The sequence below is a fragment of the Nomascus leucogenys genome, chromosome 22a (genome assembly GCF_006542625.1).
Source record: "Nomascus leucogenys isolate Asia chromosome 22a, Asia_NLE_v1, whole genome shotgun sequence".
Taxonomy (NCBI): Eukaryota; Metazoa; Chordata; class Mammalia; order Primates; family Hylobatidae; genus Nomascus; species Nomascus leucogenys.
Window position 1 is genome coordinate 131,360,132 of NC_044402.1, and position 24,078 is coordinate 131,384,209.

A 24,078-nucleotide genomic window follows, 5' to 3' on the forward strand; every position below is an offset into this window, starting at 1 on the left:
ACTGGCTTTGATGGCAGCTTGTTTCAGTACTGAGCAAACTACCTTTCTTGTAAACAACAAAAGACATTTGAAAACTGCTAATTGGGGCCAGTATTAAATTAGGGCAAAAAACAAATATTAATATAAAGAAAGAAACCTTTTGTCTGCAGAAATCAGGTAAGCATGTGTATGTGTATGTATATATATGGCTATTAGAACTTAGAAGAATAAAGTCACAGAGCTCTGATACATGATACTTTTTTTTTTTTTTTTGAGACGGAGTCTCGCTCTGTCACCCCCGCTGGAGTGCAATGGCACAATCTCAGCTCATTGCAGACTTCGCCTCCTGGGTTCAAGTGATTCTCCTGCCTCAGCCTCCCTAGTAGCTGGGATTACAGGCATCTGCCACCATGCCCGGCTAATTTTTTAAATTTTTAGTAGAAACAGGGGTTCACCATTTTGGCCAGGCTGATCTGGAACTCCTGACCTCAAGTGATCCACCTGCCTTGGCCTTCCAAAGTGCTGGGATTACAGGCGTGAGCCACCGTGCCCAACCCCATGATACATTCTTAACTTCGAAGAGCTACTTAGTTATGGTCAGTTTGGTTAAAACATTTCCAGCCATATATATATTTTTTTCTTTTTTGGAGACAAAGTCTCACTCTGTTGCCCAGGCTGGAGTGCAGTGGCATGATCTCGGCTCACTGCAGCCTCCACCTCCCAGGTTCAAGCAGTCCTCCTGCCTCAGCCTCCGGAGTAACTGGGACTACAAGCACACGCCACCATGCCTGGCTAATTTTTGTATTTTTAGTAAAGATGGGGTTTCACCATGTTGGCCAGGCTGGTCTTGATCTCTTGACCTCGTGATCCGCTCACCTCAGCCTCCCAAAGTGCTGGGATTACAGGCGTGAGCCACCACGCCTGGCCTCCAACCATATTTTGAAGTATATTCTATAACTGTGTTTAGATGTTACAGTGGTTGTTTATACATGTCCTACCTTGTTCCAGAAAGAATTTAAGGGAGCTTGAAATAGTCTGTTGTATTTATCATAACTTTAGTTTTTGAAATTTATAACAACTGCATGGTACACTGAAATCACCACAGTAAAATTTGGCAATAGTAGTATGAGTCTCTCAATAAGTATTTGAGGTTTAACATGAAGTTCCTGTTGGTAAAATTAACACATAGCTTTCTGCAAGAGCTGTTGCTACTTTGTAAAATGACTTTTCTCTAAAAAATCAGCTACTAAAGCAAAGCCCACTCTTTAAGCAAATATATTTTGTTGCTCCAATGAAGAATGAACCTTAGCATTACAGCATATTTCATAAACATTCATAATTTGACATTTCTCATTTACTATAAATAAAATTTGTAAGGATTAACAGAAAGCCTTTTTAAAGAGGAACATAAGTGTTTTTAAACAATACATTCACTAAGCCCATTTCATTAAGTACTCATTCTATAATTCATTCATTCATTAAAGATAGGTTAGCATAAGAATTATTTAATACTTTAGATTACCAAAATGGAATTAATGGTCTACTCGACGTATATAATAGGTATGTCTAGTTTTAGGATCATGGAGAATGTTCCACTAACAATGGTCTACCTTTACCCTTGCCTCTCTATTCTGGAAAGGTTAAAAAAATTTGAAGTCTTTGAAAAATCTTTTTTTGTAAATGTGCTGAGAAAAATGTAGACATGTGCCTAAAGGAACTTTGTTTTAGTTAAGATGCTATTTCCCCAAAGGATGATGAGTATGTAGAGAAGCCATTGGTCCTCAGACCTATGCTTGCACTCCGGAGACTTGGTTGGGACTGGAAGGTACTCTGTATGAAGCATATATCTGAGATTTAATAGAAAAGGAACTTTATCAATGTAGAGCAATAATCCTCTTAAAAGCAGATGAAGCTGGGGTATGGGCCAAGCTTTTTAAAATTTTTTTCTTTTTTCTTTTTCTTTTTTTTGGGAGTGGGGGGGCGGGGCCAGAGTTTCGAGCTTGTTGTCCAGGCTGGAATGCAGTGGTGCCATCTCGGCTCACGGCAACCTCCACCTCCCATGTTAAAGCGATTCTCCTGCCTCAGCCTCCAGAGTAGCTGGGACTACAGGCACATGCCACCACGTCCAGCTAATTTTTGTACTTTTAGTAGAGACAGGGTTTCACCATGTTGGCCAAGATGTTCTTGATCTCCTGACCTTGTGATCTGCCCACTTTGGCCTCCCAAAGTGCTGGGATTACAGGCATGAACCACCGTGCCTGGACAAAATCTTTAAATTAAAAAAAAAAAATTTTTTTAAGGATGGGGCATTCAGGGGTATCCTTTTCATGTTTATTTGACTCATAATCTTAGAAATTGCCCTTTGCCTATTTGGTCGGGATTTAACAAAATCACTCAGCAAACATTTATTTGTGATTACTGTGTTTAAAATTATATTTTTATGTTTTACATTTTTTTGTAATACTTGATTTGTGTGTAAGATGACAGAACAAGTAAGTACAAAAAGTAGAATCTGGAATCAGAAGACTTGCCTTGAATCCTGACACCTACATTCAGTGTGTAATGTCATGGCTAGCCTTTTATGTGACTTTAAAGATATACAGGAGTTAGTTACCATGGGAGCTAGAGAAAGGGTGCAGGGTGGTTTCATGGATGGAAAGTGTTCGCAGACATTGGGTTAGGGAGTGCACATCACAGTATATAACATGCCTTAATCAATGACTCATTCCAGTTTAACACTGATAAAAACAGTCAATCCAAAAAAGCTGTGATGCTGCATAACAGGATGGCTGTATAAATAGCGTTGCACTCTTAGGAACCCAGATCAACCCTTTGAATATTCCATTTCGGATATTACTTGAAGCCATCACACTTTAGTCACAATATTGCCAGGCTTATATTCATGGCATAAACAGTATTCAGACAGACAAATTAAGAGTTGCTCAGTAAAGGTGTGAGTCCAGCTTTGTGTGTAGCAATAGAGAAATTATAGGCATTTTGCTAGATTTCCTGCTCACCCTCCAAGAGCATCTTGGTTCTGGCCTCTAGCTCCTTTCTGCATGGGTTTCAGGTGAAAATTTTCTAGTCAACTCTTGGTTATTTAGGTATCATTTCTGTGGGATTTTTTTTTTGTTGGTGTGATTTTTGTTTTCAGAAATGTTCTTCAGTCCCACTCAGCAAATGTATCTGGGGTCTTATGCAAAGCAGCATGCCAAATGTTATAAGAATATAAAATGACTATTAATATACAACTTTGCTATCAAGAGGCTTCCAGATTAGTTGGGAGTGATACATACATACATAACACATTATAATCAAGATTTTAAAAATCTTACAGGTATAAGGAGAGTCTTAACACTTTTACTGTGGAGATCTTTATGGAGAAGCTGGTGTTTGAAAGTGGTCTAGAGGCCTGGCGTGGTAGCTCATGCCTGTAAATGCCAGCACTTTGGGGAGGCCGAGGCAGGTGCAGGAGAATCGCTTAAACCTGGGATGCAGAAGTTGCAGTGAGCCGAGATCACATCACTGCACTCCAGCCTGGGCAACAGAGTGAGACTCCGTCTCAAAAAGAGAAAGAAAAAAGTGATCTAGAGATGGGCAGCATTTTGACAAGTAGAGGAGTGAGGGCATTTCTGAGGAGGGGTTACACACATTGGCATTGCTGTAGTTTCCAAAAATTATTTCACGGAGAGAAGGGGAAAGGAGCACTATGAACCACTTGTTGACAGCATTGCCCATGGAACTGTTTCCTCTATAGATATTCTTCCTCTTACCTGCCATCAACAAGGTGAGTTTAATTGAATTGCAGTGGACAAAATGAAAACACATGTAGATTGGAACAGTTAAGTAAGAAAGCTTTGAGACTCTATAGAAGGAAAAGGTAGTGTTTATGTCTGAAACATGGATTACGGTGGTCATTTGGCAGTTATGTATAAATCTAACTTTGAACTTCTTGGCAAAAAAGGGGGAAAATTAGTGCAAAATACAATGGATTTTATAGTTTGCCTTCCAGTGATTTGAGGCATACCAGTTCTTCAAATAGAAACTTTTGCCTTATTACTATGTTTTAAATTATGAAATATGTAAGTGTATACATATAGGCTGTAGTATAATGAATTTCCAGCTTCAACAGTTAATACTTTGCTAGCTATTTCATCTGTCCGCCACCTTGTTCTCTGAGAGAGGTGGAACTAAAGTATTTTAAAGGAAATCCCATATCACTCATACTTTCACATGTATGTCTAACTGATAAGGATATTTTTTACATACGTCATAATACCTAACAAAATTAACAGTAATTCCTTAATTGTCATACCCAGTATATAATTTCCCTGAATGCCAAAATATCTTTTTTTCAGTTGGTTTATTTGAATCAGGATCCAGAGAGGGCCTATGCATTGTATTTGACTGTATGAGGCTCTTATTATTTAAGTCTCTGCTGTCTTTTTTTTTTTTTTTCCTTTTTCTCATGTTTGGTTTTTTGGAGAAGCCTAACATCTGTCCTGTGAAGCGTCCCATTTTCTGGGTTTGATTTACTGCTTCCCTATGGTGATGTTAAACTTGTTCCTCCCTCTTGTTGCCTGTAGACCAACGGCTAGATCTAGAAGCTTGATTTGATTCAGAATTGTAGTTGGGCGGGGCGGGGGAGGGAGAGTCAAATTTTGATAGATGATGCTTTGTACTTCCTATTGTGTTGTATCATGAGTCACACTGGTGTGTGGTTGTCCTAATAGATTAGTGTTGTCCATGTAGTTAGCCTGTGTATTCTCTATGAAATTCCCCATCAGCCTTTCACCTAATGGTTAAGGCCATTGGTGATTGTTGCCTAGTTCCATTATTTCATCAAGAATTACAAAATGGGCTGGGTGCGGTGGCTCATGCCTGTAATCCCAGCACTTTGGGAGACCAAGGCGGGTCAATCACTTGAGGCCAGGGGTTCGAGACCAGCCTGGCCAGCATGGTGAAACCCCATCTCTACTAAAAATACAAAAATTAGCTGGGCATGGTGGCACCCACCTGTAGTCCCAGCTACATAGGGAGGCTGAGGCACAAGAATGGTTTGAACCTGGGAGGCAGAGTTTACAGTGAGCTGAGATCATGCCACTGCGCTCCAGCCTGGGCAATAGAGTGAGACTCTGTTTCCAAAAAGAAAAAAAAAATACATATATATATATATATATTTCCCTTGTCATCTATATGGTTATCCTGAAATATAGTCTGTACAGAAAAAGTCAGGATAAATGTGCGTCCCCGCCCCCATTTTTTTTTTTTTTTAACTAATTGTTGGAGTGTTGCATTGTTGCCTTCACAACCTCCAAGGTAACCAAAGAAAATTATTTTTAGTATTATTATAATTTTAATGGGCACTAATGTTTTACATATATTCTTATATATACGTATGTTACTATTAAATATACAATACTTTAATGTATGCAAATGCTTGATTTCCATGTTAATGCATTGTAATCATTATTTTTTGTGCTCAAATTCTGCCATCTTAGGCCTTTGCAGCACTTTTCAACTTAGCTACTGTGCCTTTTTTAGCATGACCTCATAAGTACAGTATTTGCTTTCTGGAGTAACATGTCCCTGGCTCATCTTGGGTATTTCCTACTCTTTCATGAAGTCTTGGTTTCTTTTAGTAGGAAATGATCATGTATTGATTTTTTTAAAATACACTTTTTATATTTAGAAAAAACGTATTATATAAACATTGTAAATACTTAACCTTAAGAAAAATATAAATATCAAGTCATGTTCTCACTACCCATTATTAACCTTTGATATTTTTTCTCTTACAAATCCCTCTGCATGTATAGATAAAGATGGGATTATATGTATGCAAACTTATATTTAAAGTGTTTTTCACTTAAGAGGAGTTGTGGATATTTTTTCATATCAGTAGAAATCCTCAGACGCATTGATTTTAAATGACTTCTGAATGTTCAGTTCTATTTACTGAGAATTCTGGTTGGTTTTCCTTTTCCTATTAAATAACTATTCAGTGGCCATCTTTGTATGTATATCTTAGAGAAGCAATAGATTATGAGGATACACTCCTAGAAGTGTAATTGCGGGCTTAGAAACATTTTTAAGTTTACTGATACATATGAATATATTGATTGTAGTATGAAAGATACTGGACAACCTGATAGACACTGCATAAGAGTTGCTAAAAACCTGCTTTGAAGTCCCAGCTTTTTCGCTTTACTAGCTAGCTTCATGATATTTGAACAAACTAGCCAATAATTTTGAGCCTTAGGTTACTCATCTATAGAATAGAAATAATAGAACTTCTTGTAGGAACGAACGAATGGAGAATCCCGCTGTTACTTTGAGGATCAAAATAAATAATAGTTCATTCTACGAATATGTACCAGCTGTGGTTTGAATGTTATTTCCATCAAAACTTATGCTGAGGCTTGGCCCCTAATGTGGCAGTGCTGGGAGGAGATATCTTTAAGAGGTGATTAGGTCGTTAAGAGGGATTAATGCCTTTCTCCCAGGATTGAGTTCTCACTGTTTGGGGACTGGGTTAGTTAATGCCAAAGCAGTTTTTTATAAAGTGAGGCCACCTCTGCTGTTTGGTCTCTTTACATATGTCTACCTCCTCTTCACCATGTTAAGATATGGCACAAAACCCTCACCAGAAGCTGACCAGACGCTGCCACCTGATCTTGTACCTCTCAGCCTCCAGAATCGTGAGCTAAATAAACCTCTTCCCTTTATAAATTACCCCAAATTTCAACTGCTTCTTAAAGCTACTCTTGATTTATTTTAATGGAACCTAAGTTACCACATCTGTTTTTTCTTTTTTTTTTTACTTCTCCATATGTAGTTCTCAATTTTGTTTTTATTTTAAAAATTTTTACGTTATCACAACTTAGTTGCAGCTAAGAAAGGCTTGCTTCCCGTTCATCCAAAAGCTGAATCAAGACTTTAGATGTAGACTTAAATAGAACAATAAGGTCATTCATTTTATTCCATTTTATATTGCTATCCAGTTTATGTAATAGATATGCAGATACAGTGCTAAGCACTTTTTAACTCTTACACCATATCGTGAAGTAGCTATTGCTTTTCCCATTTTAGAGATAAGGAAAAGGGCGCTTAAAAATGTCTAAGTCAGTTGAGGCATAACAAAGTCAGGATTTGAACCCAGGCTATCTTTAAAGCCCGTGTAATTAACTACTGTGCTTTAAATAATTGTTCTGTACTACCAGATAGATAGTCTAGCACCTAACACAGTATCTGTAAATAGTTATTGTTTTAATTAAGTAACATTAACGCTGGAAGCAAGGGATTACGTCTTAGAGCCAGTTATCTAAAAAGAATGTGTTCATGCCTGTACTACATTTCACACTCCACGACTGCTTAAGAACCTTAATAATCCTTGTAGGCAACTATCTTACGGTGTGTGGGGTTTTTTCTTTGTTTGTGCTTTTTGTATTTGACCACGAAGTTCGTGAGTCAGATCTAACACATATGTTAGTGTAGAGTCTTGTGAGCTCAGCTGTCTAGAAATGTGTTGTCATTCAGCAGCTTTTCATTATTGTCTCTAAGCACATATGCCCACATCCATACACACCAGAATGTTGTCTTGAGAGCAGGCACTCTTGATGCCTTTAAGTCTGTGACATCTTAGTAAACACACAGTTAGAATTGGAGTGAATGAATGTTCTACTGACTGGCTTATGGACCTTTTGACTTATGGACCTTTTGAGTTCTTTTCAGTATTTGTCAATACATAGGTGAAGAGGAGTGTGTCACATAACCCAAAAGCAGTCAGATCTCCAAAGATGGGCAGTACCTAACAGGCTTAACTTTAATGGTGTGGGCTTTTATTTTCCTAATGGGTATCCTGTATATTCTCTAGCACTTTCTTGGGATGTTGCTTTGTACTCTTGAAAATATTCTTGAGAATATTAATGTAATAGAGCAGTGATTTGATGTCTTTGTTCTTTGTAAGATAGAAGTGGCCATTTCTAGTGTCATCTGATCTCCATCTGTTTTGGAGAAGAGAGTAGACTTCAGTACCGAAACCCCCCACAAATACAAAGCAAGTAATAAAAAGGAGAATATATACCAAACTACTAATAACGGCTGTCTCTTACAGGCTTTTCAGGTGACTTTCACTTTTCTACCTTATGTAATCCTTTAATGTTTGAATTTTGCATAATGAACAGTATAACCGTTTTTTAAAAGCTCGAATTTTAACTCTCTGTGACGGACTTAGATGCAGGAGTAGATGGAAAGACTTTCATATTCTGACCCCCACTCGGACACACACCCCCAACCTCAAAGGATATAGAAACTAGCAGAAGGATATGCTATGTGCTTTTAAAAAGCAATGCCTTTTTAAAAGTGATGATTTCGGTGCTTGCTTTGGCAGCACATACCCTAAAACTGGAATGATACAGAGAAGATTAGCATGGCCCCTGCACAAGGATGACACACAAACTTTTGTGAAACGTTATATATTTACAAAAAAAAAAAAAAAAAGATTTCAATGGTCAGTAAATGTCCCAATCATAGACAACCAGATCTCCCACAACATCTCTGTCTTAGTCCATTTGTGCTGCTATAACAAAATATACAAGTCTGGGTAATTTATAAAAAACAGAAATTTATTTCTCACAGTTCTGAAGACTAAGTCCAAGATCAGGTGCTGGCATTCAGAGTCCAAAGAGGGCTGCATCTCACATGGTGAAAGGTGGAAGGTCAAAATAGGGACAAATGCTATGTCTTCACAATGGCAGAAGAGAGCAATCCACTCCTGTAAGCCCGTGTTATAGTGACAGGAGGGCAGAGTCCTCATGACCTAAAAACCTCCCATTAGTTTCCACTTCCCAACACTTGCATTGGGAATTAAATTTCCAACCCATGGATTTTAAGGTATATTCAGACCATAGTAATCCCCTAGAGGTGATACTGACCCCATTGACAACTCCTGGCCTTTGTGGAGAATGGTGAGGGTCTACCCTTAATGTCTGTAAAGATAGATTTAGAAAACAGAATTGACTGAAATTATGAACTGAATATACATGGAATAGTTGAGTAGAGTTTGCTATGACAACCAAGTTTAGTGATGGGGTGAACAATGGATCCATTCACTGTGAAGGGGAACATTGAGAAAGAAGCAGGACTTAGATGAGATTTGGATTGCCTGGAGGACATCTATAGGGAGCAGCAGTTGGAAAGGTACGCCATTGGTCGGGCCGGAAATGGATTTCAGATTGTTGAAACCATAGATGAGATCACCCAGAGGGAATATAGGGTGAGGTGACAGCCAAGAGTGGAACCTTGAAGGACATCAACATTGGAGTAGAGTCATTGAATTAAATGCGGAAAGGAAAATAAATAAATAAATAAATAAATAGATGCAGGAAAGGGCATTGGGAGAGAGAAGAAAACAACTAGCGGAGAGCAGTGCATGAATGCGAAAGGGGGAAGCTAAATGTCCATGCGGATTCAGCTTGCAGTGTTGTAACTGTTTGTTTTATATGAAAGTAATATGTTAACAGCCTCCCCCACACCACCACTTTGGGATTCAAGTATACACCAATAATTACCATCAGAAGGAAGCCTATCCCCATAGTAGGTATGGATTGCCACAACCCACTTTAGAATCCTGTCAGTGTCTGGCTTTGTCCCAGTCACATTAATACTTTTGGCTTAGCCCAAGGAATCCTGCTGAGGTTTATTATAAACCATTTTTTGGCTGGGTGTGGTGGCTCATGCCTGTAATCTCAGCACTTTGGGAGGCCGAGGTGGGTAGATCACAAGGTCAGGAGTTCGAGGCCAGCCTGGCCAACATGGTGAAACCCCGTCTCTACAACAAAAATTAGCCAGGCGTGGTGACATGCACCTCTAGTCCCAGCTACTGGGGAGGCTGAGGCAGAATTGCTTGAACCCAGGAGGTGGAGGTTATAGTGAGCCGAGATCGCACCACTGCACTCCATCCTGGGTGACAGAGCAAGACTCCATCTCAAAAAAAAAAAAAATTTTTTTTTAATGGACAAGGGAATTGTATTTGAAAGCCAAATGAATTTTCTAATTAAAATCTCTATTGCTGTTCATTTTCTTCGTGAAATTCAGTTATGTCCAAAACATAGTTAAGGCTGTTTTAAAACAATATTAAGAAAAACTTAGAACATACAGAAAAGTTAACCAACAATGAAAACCCACACACCCACCAACCATCTAAATTTTAAAATTACAATTTTACCATATTTGCAAATGTGATACTCTGGCTTAGAAGTAGTTTGGAGAGCAGAAAGGACATCAGTGTGTCTGGACCTCTACGATCAAGGCCAGAGGCTGTGCTGTGAGTTGGAGATAGGTAAAACCTAGAGGGCCATGGTAGGGAATTTGGATTTTATTTATTTTTAAATTTTTTTCCCATAGGTTATTGGGATACAGGTAGTATTTGGTTACATAAGTTATTTAGTGGTTTGTGAGGTTTTGGTGCACCCATCACCCAAGCAGTATAGACTGTACCATATTTGTAGTCTTCTTCTTTCTTTCTTCTTCCTTCTTCCTTCTTCTTTCTTCCTTCTTCTTCCCCTTCCCCTCCTTCTTCCCCTTCCCCTCCTTCTTCCCCTTCCCCTCCTTCTTCCCCTTCCCCTCCTTCTTCCCCTTCCCCTTCCCCTCCTCCTTCCCCTTCACCTCCTTCTTCCCCTTCCCCCCTTCTTCCCCTTCCCCTCCTTCTTCCCCTTCCCCCCTTCTTCCCCTTTCCCTCCTTCTTCCCCTTTCCCTCCTTCTTCCCCTCCTCCTCCTTCCCCTCCTCTTCCTCCTCCTCCTCCTCCCTCCTCCTCCTCCCTCCTCCTCCTCCCTCCTCTTCTTCGTCTTGCTCTGATGCTCAGCTGGAGTGCAGTGGCACGATCTCAGCTCACTGCAACCTCCACCTCCCAGGTTTAAGCAATCCTCCTGCCTCAGCCCCCCTAGTAGCTGGGATTACAAGCACGTGCCACCATGCACAGCTAATTTTTGTATTTTTAGTAGAGACAGGGTTTTGCCATGTTGGCCAGGCTGGTCTCAAACTCCTGATCTCAGGTGATCCACCTGCCTTGGCCTCCCAAAATGGTGGGATTACAGGCATGAGCCACTGTGCCCAGCCTATTTGTAGTCTGTCGCTCGCCCCCTTCCCCACAAGTCCCCAAAGTCCGTTGTATCATTCTTATGCCTTTGCATCCTCAAAGCTTAGCTCCCACATATCGGTGAGAACATATGATGTTTGGTTTTCCATTCTTGAGTTACTTCACTTAGAATAATAGTCTCCAGTTTCATACAGGTTGCTGCAAATGCTGTTAATTCATTCCTTTTTGTGGCTGAGTAGTAGTCCATCACATATATACATACACATACACACACCCCCACAGTTTCTTTATCCACTCGTTGATTGATGGGCGTTTGGATTGGTTCTGTGATTTTCCTCTGGGTAGATACCCAGTAGTGAGATTGCTGGATTAAGTGGTAGCTCTACTTTTAATTCTTTAAGGAATCTCCACATTGTTTTCCATAGTGGCTGGACTAGTTTACATTCCCACCAGGAGTGTAGAAGTGTTCTCTGATTACCGCATCCATGCCAACATGTACTGTTTATTGATTTTTTGATTATGGCCATTCTTGCAGGAGTAAGGTGGGTATTGCACTGTGGTTTTGGTTTGCATTTCCCTGATCATTAGTGATCCTGAGCATTTTTTTTTGTATGTTCATTGGCCATTTGTATATCTTCTTTTGAGAATTGTCTGTTTATGTCCTTAGCCCACTTTTTGATGGGATTGTTTGTTTTATTCTTACTGATTTGTTTGAGTTTGTTGTAGATTCTGGGTGTTAGTCCTTTGTCAGATGTATAGATTGTGAAGATTTTCTCCCACTCTGTGGGTTGTCTGTTTACTCTGCTAACTGTTCTTTTGCCATGCAAAAGCACTTTAATTAAGCCCCAGATATTTATCTTTGCTTTTATTACATTTGCTTTTGGGTTTTTGGTCAAGGAATTTGGGTTTTATTCTAAGGGCAGTGAAAAATTATTGAAGACCTTAACCAGTGGATTCGTGTTATTCCCTTAAATTCCTCCAAATATATATAAAAGGAAATACTGCTGATGATAAAGGGGAGATGAGAAAGGTAGGTGGATTGTTATGGTGAAATATATCTTTAAACCACTGGAACCCTTCTCGAACCATTGCTGCTTCCAACTTGGGCATCTCCGTACTCTAGGGATTGTCAGTTTCAAAACTCAGACATGTGCCCGTGTGCTTCACACCCTTCAGGGTCACAGAGCACTCTAAATGGCTTGATGGTGGACCAGGCCCTTTGGAAGGCAGCGTCCCCCCCGGGAGAAAGCAGTACCAGCTGAAGAGTCCACTCTTAAAGGTGCCTTTGCTATCACTTGAGCATTGTGTGAAGGTCACACATGATCCTATGAAGGAATTAACTCCTGTGTTACTTCAACAACTGGGATGGATTCTAAGAAATGCATCAGGCCGTTTTGTTGTTGTGCAAACATCATAGAGGGTACAGTACTTACACAAACCTAGATAGTATAGTCAACTACATAGTAATCTATGTGATACAGCCTATTGCTCCTAGGCTATAAACCTGTACAGCATGTTACTGTGTTGAATACAGTAGGTATTTGTAACACAAAGCACTAAGTGATAGGAATTTTTCAGCTCTTAGGGGACCACTGTCATATAATGCAGTCAATCATTGACTGACACCTCATCAGGCAGCTACATGACTGTGTAAGATATTTAAGCTTAATACTTAGCAAACCTGAACATAAGAAACAAATTCTGTAATGCAGAAGTTTTGGGGAGTGTTATTTCCTTGTTTTTGCCTACCAAAATCTTGGGTAATTGTATTAAGAGTTGATAAGCCTAAGAACATAAATGATGTTTGAGAATTATTACACTCATACTTTAAAAATAAAGAGGATAGTTTCTAACCGATTTATTTATTTATTTATTTATTTATTTATTTTTGAGACGGAGTTTTGCTCTGTCGCCCAGGCTGGAGTGCAGTGGCGTGATCTCAGCTCACTGCAACCTCCCCCTTCCGGGTTCAAACCATTCTCCTGCCTCAGCCTCCTGAGTAGCTGGGATTACAGGCGCACGCCACCACGCCCAGCTGATTTTTGTATTTTTAGTAGAGATGGGGTTTCACCATGTTGGTCAGGCTGGTCTCGAACTCCTGACCTCGTGATCTGCTGGCCTCGTCTTCCCAAAGTGCTGGGATTACAGGCATGAGCCACCATGCCCAGCCTTTAACTGTATTTTTAAAACTAAATCATGAATAACAATTTATTAACTTTACCAATGTGTTTGGATCCTACTGAGGAATGTCACTTCTTGTTTTGGGTAGTTGTTACTGTGTTTCTTTTCCTCCTTATTTAAATTTAAGTCAGGGTCTTACTCTGTCACTCAGGCTGGAGTGCAGTGGTACAGTCACCACCTCTTAGGCTCAAGTGATGCTCCAACCTCAGTCTTCCAAGTAGCTGGCTGGGACCACAGGCATACACCACCATGTCCAGCTAATTTTAAAATTTTTTGTAGAGACAGGGTCTCACTATGTTGCCGAGGCTGATCTCAAACTCCTGACCTCAAACAATTCACCCCACCTCAGACTCCCGAAGTGCTGAGGTTACAGACGTGAGCCGCCTCACCTGGCCTGTGTTTCTATAGAATACAGTCTTACTAGTTCATATGTTCTGTAAAATCTTAGCTGGCTGGTATATTAATTAACAGAAATGATTTATGTCATGCCTCCCCTTTATATATGTGTTCTTTTTGGTGGCTGTACTCTTTCTGCTATAACCAACTTTTGGTGTGTGGTAGGACTTGTAAACCTCTGTTACCCTGGAAAGTCACATCTTTCACCATTGAGCCAGAGCTGAAAATATCTCTGTTGCATAGCACTGTAACACTTCCTGCAAAATACCATTAAACATTCCCACCCTCCACATCACTGCTATTATTTGCAGAGTTACAGATAGGAAAGATAATACTTTCAGAGGACATATTGTGAGTGTTGATACGCTGTTTATGGAGAAGCAACTTGCATGCTTCCCCCTCCCCGCCCCCGGCCCGCCCCGCCCACTCCCCTGCCCAAAGGAAAAAGTAATGATCCAGGAAAAGGAAAAGAGTGATCCAGGCTTTGTGTCCCGTCTGGCTTGTAGAGCGATCATATGACAGCTAGTTAAGAGTGACTCCCCTAACATCAGTTCAAACTTTTAGGCATAGAAAAGTTATTTAGTAGTGGACTTAAACATCCTTGGATTTTATGGCTGGGCATGGTGGCTCACACCTGTAATCCCAGCACTTTGGGAGGCCAAGGTGGGTGGATCCCTTGAGGCCAGGAGTTGAGACCAGCCTAGCCAACATGGTGAAAACCCATCTCTACTAAAAATACAAAAATCAGCTGGGTTGGTGGCATACACCTGTAGTCCCAGCTGCTTGGGAGGCTAACGCTGAGGCACAAGAATCACTTGAACCTGGGAGGTGGAGGTTACAGTGAGCCAAGATTGCGCTGCTGCACTCCAACCTGGGTGACACAGCAAGACTCCAAAAAAAAAAAATCCTTGGATATTTAAGAACCTATGACAGAGGATATGCATTAAACTATTTCTCTTTGGTTAATGAAAATGTGGTTTTAATTTTATCAAAAAAGGATTTATTTACAAGGTGACAGAGGGTAAGATAGGCAATATTTGGGGTTAGAGATTGGTCAGAACAGTTCACATCAGAACATGTTGAGAAATAACATACTTGTTTATGATTTAGTTGTAGGCTTGACATTAGCATTCATTTGGCATGTTTTAAACATTCTTTATAAACAAATATGTAAGTCACTATTTCAAACTTAAGGGAAAAACACTCAAGTTTGTTCATCAAATGAAATCTTAGGCAGAGCTCAAAAGAAGTGTTACGATACTATGCAATGGACTTATTTTTGTGTTTATATAGAAGGGAAAACAAAGTAGGGTTGGGGTGTCTGAGAGCCACCTTGTCTTACTTGGGTGTGTGTGGGGAACACCTTGGGCAGTTAAATATAGGATGTTGAAACTTACAGTCAGAAAACCACTGATCTAAGTGATCCATAAGGTTTTTCTAAAAAGTGTCATCTTTTGGTGTCTGATATGAGACTGTTTAGTGCCTGTGAGTTTAACGTCTTCTAGTTTTTTTACTGAAAAATGGTAACTTCCAACATGTTCCCAAGTCACTTCCATTGTTTGTCGTGTTAACTTTGTTTCTTCATAGTGCCTTCTTGGAATAGTTGCATGTCCTCCTTTTGGATGATGTAATACTGTGGTTTGTGTGGTTGAAATGTTGTTTTCTACTACCCACAAAAAATTAAGAACTTCTAGAAGTTCATCATCCCCAGGGTTTTAACCAGCAAGTTCTTTCATAGGAGATGGTCAAATCCAGGCAAAAAGAGTACAGCTTGACAACTGTCACATAGGGGATTAGAGGATCTAATGGGAGATTTTTTCCCCCATCCAGGCTTCTCTCTAGCTCTGAGACCCTGTGACTGCCTGAATAAGATGAGTGTGCTGAGGAAGTGTGTGCCATATTCAGGGCAGCCCACTGGGATGCTTAGGAGGAGCAACGTGAGCACCGGGAAAAGAGCATCTGGAGAGACCTAGAAAGTAGGCTGTTGCTAGTGCTGTTTGGCTAAACACTCCACCTAACTTTTGGCCTCAGTTGCCTCAGCTGTAAAATAGATACTATCCATTTGATGTACAGTGTGGTGATTAAGGACACTTTGGATCAAGACAGATTTGAGCTTGTTTGACCACTTAGTACCTTGAGCCTCTCAACCTTGCTAAACTTCACCAGTAAATAGGAGCAGGAGATTGTTAGAAAGGGTTTCATGAGATGAATTCTAGTGCTCAGCATCAGGCCTGACAGTAGCAGTTGCCCTGTGAGTGGGAGCTGCTGCTCTCTACCTCAGCAGCATCAGTCAGCATGTTCGTCCCCATTTGGGTGGTTAGGAGAGCAATTGATTTGAAGGAAAGAAAAACAAAGTGTTTTGAAAAATACAGTGTTCTGTAATTCTAAGACATCTGTGTATTATCATTTCTTGCATATGTTTGTGGATTTTTCGGTTCCTACTGAATTTGAAAGTTATGTAAAATGACTTTCCTAAACATGGGTTTTCTTCCCAGATTAGGATTTAGAAAGTCTGTCTTCCATTGATCCCAGTGTTTGCTCACATGAACCTTGTGCTGTGTTCCAGGTAGCACAGGTGGAGTGCAGCGGAGGCCCCTGCCACTGCCGTCATGCCGTTCCCGTTTGGGAAGTCTCACAAATCTCCAGCAGACATTGTGAAGAATCTGAAGGAGAGCATGGCTGTTCTGGAAAAGCAAGACATTTCTGATAAAAAAGCAGAAAAGGTATGGATTTGGCTTTATTTATATTTGAAATATGTTAATTAACAAATGCAAGACACCTTATGTGAGGAATCAGTAAGTCCCAATTTGGGTTTATTTTGGATTTTAAAAATAACATCCAAAAGCAACATATGCTGCTGTTGCAACATACTTTTTCTTCTGTATTTTCATCTAACAAATAGATTTCTGACTGTTCTGTCAGGTTTTCCAGTTTATTTAAATTGTGTTTATTTCATCTTGAAGTGTTTGATTCTTATTTATTTATTTATTATTACTAATTATTTTTGTAGAGACAGGGTTGTGTTATGTTGCGCAGGCTAGTCTCAAACGCCAAACCTCAAGCGATCTTTCCGCCTCTGCCTCCCAAAGTGCTAGGATTACAGTTAGCAGTTATCTGCTTGGTTTGTTGGTTTGTAAAAGTTTTAGAGCAAGAACAAAAGGAAGTAAAGTATACTTGAAAGAAGGCCAAGCAGGCAACTTGAGAGATGTAAGTGCCACAGTTACCTGATCTTGAAATCAGCTCTTCCCCCACAATCTTCCTAGGAGGACACCCCTCCTGGTTTTCTTCCCGTATTCAGTGTATCCGTGCCAAATGCCTCCATCTACCCAATCCCCACAGTCTAAAACCCAACTTTCATCCCACTTGTGACTTGCCCTCTCTTCCCTAAAATATAATCTTTCACTAAATCTGGTTCAACTCCCTAAATTGTTTATGATTCAATTCTGACTTCCATTCCTTCTTGAAGAAGTTATTCGTACTCTTTGTGATTTTAGCAGTAGTCTTCTTACTGCACTTGCTAAAAATCTCTGCTTTACATCTTCAGTGTAGATTCTTCTTGTAACACACAGGACCTTCGTGATCTGATCTTTGTTTCTCTAAGTAAATTGTAGAGGTTTAGTGTCACTTATCCAAAATGCCTGGGATCAGAAGTGTTTCAGAGTTTGGATTTTTTTTTTTTAACTTTGGAATATTTGCATGTACATAATGAGATCTTGGGGATGGGACTCATGTCTAAATATGAAATTCATTTATGTTTTATATACACCTCATATACATAGACTGAAGGTAATTTTATACAATATTTTAAATTTGCATTAAATGAAGTTTGTGTACATTGAAGTATCAAAAGGCAAAGATGTTGCTATCTCAGCCACCAATGTCACAGTCTCTGGTTCTGTGGCACCATCATCATTCCTGACTCTGAATTTATATGCTACTGATAAGCAGCCATTTTCTTACACTTATTCACATGTAAGTACTTAACAGTAAAAAATATGACATACCATTAATAATACCAGGCTGGAGTGTGATGGTACTGGAACTAAGGTGGCACCTTGGTTCAGGGTAACTAAGCAGCATAGTTGTTGTATCACTTGTATCTGTTGTAACCTCTTAGATAGAATGTCATAATCATTATTTGATCTGGGATTTCTATCATAAGGATTATACTGCAGCGTAGTATAGATGCTTTCAGGTGAGTTTGAGGAGTATACAACTAATTATTCCTACTCTAAATGGTCCTAGCTTCGGTACCTATGAGTTATCATTTCTGTTCTGTCTGTATTTTCCTTTATTGCTTATTATCTTTTGGTATGTGCTGCTGGCTGATCTTAAGCTTACCCAGCTTCCTTTCATTTTCTCATTCTGTTCAATGTTTCTAATGCCCTTTGGACTGGGAAACTAGATTAATTGAAACAATTTATAAGAGAATATAGATTCTAAGAGAACTTCCTTGGATAAGGTAAGTGATATTGTTTTTTGTTTGTTTTTTCTTTTTTGTTTTTGTTGGTTTTTTTTTTTTTTTTTTGAGATGGAGTCTCGCTCTGTCGGCCAGGCTGGAGTGTAGTGGCACGATCTTAGCTCACTGTAACCTCTACCTCCCAGGTTCAAGCAGTTCTCCTGTCTCAGCCTCCAGAGTAGCTGGGACTACAGGTGCCTACCACCATGTCCGGCTAATTTTTGTAGTTTTAGTAGAGACGGGGTTTCACTATATTGGTCAGGCTGGTCTCGAACTCCGTACCTCAGGTGATCCACCCGCCTCAGCCTCCCAAAATGCTGGGATTACAGGCGTGAACCACCATGCCTGGCTGGTAAGTGGTATTGTAAACACAGGGTTCAAGCATTTCTCATTTTATTGGTCAATGGGGATATAAAAATATGAAAAGTTTAGCTCCAGAAACTAGAAACGAAGTGACCTGAAGAAGTTAGAGGGGAATTTTGACTGAACCACATTAACATCTACTGACTCAGAGGGTAATAGCACATAACTTGGCCTCCCTCTCACAGTTGGACATCTTCAACTTTAGGAAGCACTCAGCAGTCCTGATAGCCCTACAGGCTTTGCACCAGGTGGAGGCAGCTAACAGCCAGCAAAGAGCAGAGGTGTTACCCATGACTGGGCTCTAGAGGCAGTCAGGAGAGAGCAGACCCCACAGAGTAGACATGATACATGTCTGCTGGAACTGCCCTCAGTGGCTATTCCTTAATCCTTATCCTAAAACTGCAAATTGATGAAAGGATAATGTGTATGTCCCATAAATTAAAAATGGTTCATCTTTTGTCTGTGGCTAAATATGTTGTCCTCTTATTACATTCATTCTGTTCATCAGAATCATACTGAACACCTAAATGCTGGGTCAGATTTTAGGCACTGGGGATATAATACTCAATAAGATGAACAAGGTCTCTGCTCTTTCATAGCTTCCGTTCTAATTAAGAAAGCTGGACAGTAAATAAGTAAACATAACTGAAAAAGAATTTCAGTTGGCAGCAAGTGCCACAAAAGCAATAGAATGTACTAATGTGATGATAGAGCACATTTCTTAAACTTTTGGGTCTCAAGACCCCTTTTATACTCTTAAATTGTTGAGGACTCAAAAAGAGATTCGTGTAAGTATAGGTATCTATTGATGCTACCCTATTATAAATTAAAACTGAAAAATTTAACAATATTTATTAATACATTTAAAAGTAATAAGCTCATTACAAGTTATAAATAATGTGTTTTAATGAAAAATAACCATATTGTCCAAAAAATTTAGTGAGAAGTGTAGCATTGTTTTAAGTTTTGAAAGTCTGTGTCTGGCTTAATAGAAAACAGCTGGCTTATCTTAGCTATGTTTGTAATCTAACTGCTCAAACATTATTTTGCTTTAAGTATATAAAGAAAATGTATACTTAAAGTTGGGAGTGGTGGCTCACGCCTGTAATTCTGACACCCTAGGAGGCCGAGGTGGGTGGATCACTTGAGGCCAGGAGTTCGAGACCAGCCTGGCCAACATGGCAAAACCCTGTCTCTACTAGAAATACAAAAATTAGCCAGGCACGGTGGCACACGCCTGTAGTCCCAGCTACTCAAGAGACTGAGGCACAAGAACCACTTAAACCTGGGAGGCAGAGGTTGCAGTGAGCCGAGATGACGCCACTGCACTCCAGCCTGGGTGACAAGAGAGATTCTGTCTCAAAAAAAAAAAAAAAAAAAAAAAAGACAAGAAAAAGAAAACCTGGTCTCATAGCTGTGTAGTTAGAAAAAAGAGCAGTATTTTAATAGCCTTTCAGATAATGTAAAATATTTAATACCATGCAATTGGTGGTTTCTTGATTGCATTACAGAATATTAAACTACATAAATGAACTCTTTTATACTCTGAACGAAACTTTTACCAGTACATGATTTTATAACATGTTTTGGTCATTTAGAAAGTACAAATGGTGGCTGGGCATGGTGGCTCACACCTGTAATCCCAGCACTTTGGGAGGCCTAGTCGAGTGGATCACTTGAGTTCAGGAGTTCGAGACTAGCATGACCAACATAGTGAAACCCCGTCTCTACTAAAAATACAAAAATTAGCCAGGTGTGGTGGCACGCGCCTGTAGTCCCAGCTACTCAGGAGGCTGAGGCAGGAGAATTGCTTGAACGGGGGAGGCAGAGGTTGCAGGGAGCCAAGATCGTGCCTCTGTATTCCAGCCTGGGTGACAGAGTAAGACTCTGTCTCAAAAACAAATGAACAAACAAACAAAAAAAAAGTACAAATGGTTTCTGACTTAAGATTTTTCAACTTTACAATGTTGCAAAATAGGTATACATTCAGTAGAAACCATACTTTGAGTACCCATACAACCATTCTGTTTTTCACTTTCATAACAATATTCAATAAATTACATGAGATATTCCACACTTTATTATAAAATAGGCTTTGGGTAAGAGGATTTTGCCCAATGATAGCCTGTTGTGTTCCAAGCACGTTTTAGGTAAGCTATGCTAAGCTGTGATGTTCTGTGAGTTGGGTGTATAGTACATGCACTTTTGACTTAACAATATTTTCAACTTTTGACGGGTATATCTGCACGTAGCTCCATCATCAGTTTATGAGGAGCATCTGTGTTGGATCACTGACATATACAGATCTCCTAGATGTTGACACATTATACAGATTATAAAGATTAACATTTTTAAATAACACCACTGATCTCATTAGAAGAATCTTAAGTATTGGGATGTGGTCAAGCTTATTCATGATCTATTCAAATTTCAGAATTCAGATTTGGCAACAAATATAGTTGGTCGTTTTCCTTGAAATGATGGGTTCATTTTATTCATTTTAGAGAAAATAACTGCCAGATAATTCAAGTCTGAATAGTTTGTCTTTCTTCCAATAACAAAAGCAGTTAGTTGAACTTACAGCTGAAATAATCACACAAGGGCTTTTCTTTAAGATAACCCGTCATTCTATAAGGAGCCAAAGGTACTTTATATGTACATCCCATTTGTTAACTCCAAGTGTTAAAAATATTGTATGTATATTCAAAGGTCAAGATTTAATAAAATTAAATTTTTACTGCTTCATGAACATTCTTAAGTTGGACTTTTTTTTTTTTCTTTTTTGAGATGGAGTCTCACTCTGTTGGCAGGCTGGAGTGCAGTGGCGCAATCTTGGCTCACTGCAACCTCTGCCTCCTGGGTTCAAGAGATTGTCCTGCCTCAGCCTCCCAAGTAGCTGGGGCTACAGGCGTGCACCACCATACTCAGCTAATTTTTTGTGTGTTTTTAGTAGAGAACACGGTTTCACCATGTTGGCGAGGATGGGCTCGATCTCCTGACCTAGTGATCCGCCCGCCTTGGCCTCCCAATGGACTGACTTTTTTTAACTGAGTGCACGGTGATGAAGACTGCAATAACTGCTATTATAGTTTGGCGTCACTGCCTTGGTTCATGCCAAGGTGTCAGCACCATCAGTATAAATAGCAATACAGAGGGAGGAAGTGCATGTCTTATATGAAAACAGCCTTGACCTTACAGACCCTTTGAAAGGGTCTTGAGGACCTCAAGGGTCCGCACTTTGAAAGGTAATATGATAGTTAAAAGACTGTGTATGAGAGTGGCTGCAGGTAGGGAGAATGTCCTAATTTAGGTAGGTTATGTAGGGAAAGTATTGTTGAGAAGGTGACATTGAAAATGAGTCTTCAATGATAGAAGGCAAATTTCGTCTCTGATGGAATCCCTATCATCTGCTTGACTAAATGAATGATTTTCAACCAGGGGCAATTTTGCCCTGAAGGGGACACTTGTAATGTCAGGAGAATACTACTACTGGCATTTAGTTAGTACAGGCTAGAGATGCTGCTAAACAGGGAATGAATAGCCCCCCACAACAAAGGGTTTTCTGGCCAAAAAAATGTTAACAATGCTGAGATTGAGAACTCCTGCCCTAAACCAGCATTGAACAAGAATAGACTTTTCGCCATTAGGATAAACAAAACAAAGAAAAACGTTTGAATTTATTAAAAATAAATTTTAGTTCAAAGGCAGGAGGCATTTCTGAAGAGCAGTCCATGCAAATTACTTATGCTGAAATAGTTTAAGACTAGGAGGGAAAAACCCTGGAATTTCCAGTTCACTTTCTTATCAGGATTCAAAAGGAAGTAGCAACTAATGCAAATGACGAAGAGAGTACTGAGACCTGAAAACAATGGAAAGATGAAAATTGAATCGCTAATTGAAAACAGTGAAAAACAACTGATGTCATACTGAAAATCTGATGACTATAAACCCAGGTGCTTGCGACCTGTTGAACATTGTTCTGGAAATTCTAATCAGTGCATAAAGAAGTGGTTTAGAATAAATGACTATAAACCCAGGTGCTTGCGACCTGTTGAACGTTGTTCTGGAAATTCTAATCAGTGCATAAAGAAGTGGTTTAGAAATAAAGAATATACCTATTGCAAGTAAAGAGGGGAAATTAGTGTAGAGCTATTTATAAACATTTACAAAATACAAGATAATTAATGAGAATAACGAGAGTTTATTAGGAGAGAGAGAGAGATTAGGAAGTACTACAGTCTTCAACCAGATCTTGCATGAACTCACAGCGAGAACTCTGTCATTACCATGGGGAGGGCACCAAGCTATTCATGAGGGATCCACTTCCATGATCCAAATACCTCCCACCAGGCCCTACTTCCAGCACTAGGGTTATGTGTTTTCTTGGGACAGGGTCTCACTCTGTCACTTAGGCTGGAGTGCAGTGGCACGATCATAGCTTGCTGCAGCCTCCACCTCCCGGGCTCAGTCAGTCCTCAGCCTGCCAAGTAGCTGGGACTACAAGCATGTGCCACCATGTTTGGCAGATTTTTCTATTTTTTGTAGAGACTGAGTCTCACAATGTTGCCCAAGCTGGCCTTGAACTCCCGGGCTTAAGCTTCACCCAAATTGGCCTCCCAAATTGCTGGGATTGCAGGTATGAGCTGCCATGCCTGGCCTGGGGGTTACATTTCAGCATGAGATTTGTAGGGGACAGATATCCCAATTATATCACCAACCATATCTAGAAAATGTAATTTTACAAAAAAGTAGCTCATTCACTATAGCAGCAAAAAAATAAGTATAAGATGTCCAGGAACATTTTCATCAGGAAGTACGCTGAACCTGTATGAAGAAAGCTCAAGGATCTTGTTCAGAGGTACAAGAATTACCTGGTCTATGTTATTAGATGTAAATATGGAATATAGTTAAAATGCCATTTCTTCCCAAATCATGCTTAAAGCAATTCTATTCAGATCACAGCAGGATAATTTTGAAACTTTACAGATATAAGTTCCACTCTGTTTTGAAGCAAAATGCATACTTCAAAACCTGTTCCATTCACATGCTTCACGCTCATCATTAGCAGAACTCTGTCCTTTCCGTTTTTCAGGTCAAAAGTCTTAAGAGGGTCACCCACGACTACTTTCTCACTCCCCAAATCTATCCACTTTATCTGGAAAAAAAAAGTCCAGAATCTAATCCCTTCTCCCCATTTTGCTTGTTCCCACTGAGCTGTCCTTTTCTCTGCCCTGGATTACTGTAGTGTCCTGCTCACTGCCTCAGTGGTCTCCCTTGGTTTCTCTACAACCATGGTGATTCTTTCAAAACATGAGTCAAATAATATATTCCTTAGAGTAAAAGTCAAAGTCCTAACAGGGGCCTAAAGTAAGTTCTGCAGGCAAATCTTGTAAGGCCTATTTTTATCAATCTCGTGAGCTAAGAATGGTTTTTACATTTACAGAGTTGGTTAAAAAAGCAAAGTATATGAGGCAGAGACCTTATATGGCCTGCAAAGTCTAAAATATTTACTGTCTGTTCCTTTACAGCAGAATAAATGCCAACTCCTGCCCTGAGCAATGAGTCCCATGACTTTATGATCTTGTCTCCTAATACTCTTCA

At 39.7% G+C, this 24,078-nt stretch overlaps 1 protein-coding gene and 1 non-coding gene across 2 annotated transcripts in view; both read left to right on the top strand.

Moving 5' to 3' along the window:
- Positions 1 to 24,078, top strand: part of CAB39 (calcium binding protein 39) — a 107,539-nt gene that overhangs the window by 30,209 nt on the left and 53,252 nt on the right. The window contains exon 2 of the mRNA XM_030802801.1: positions 16,222 to 16,378. Within this exon, the coding sequence (XP_030658661.1) occupies positions 16,265 to 16,378 (114 nt within the window). The 5' untranslated portion in view covers positions 16,222 to 16,264. The remainder of the gene's footprint in view (positions 1 to 16,221; positions 16,379 to 24,078) is intronic.
- Positions 8,356 to 8,462, top strand: LOC115832742. The gene has a single exon (XR_004028240.1). It is a non-coding gene; the product is annotated as a U6 spliceosomal RNA (small nuclear RNA).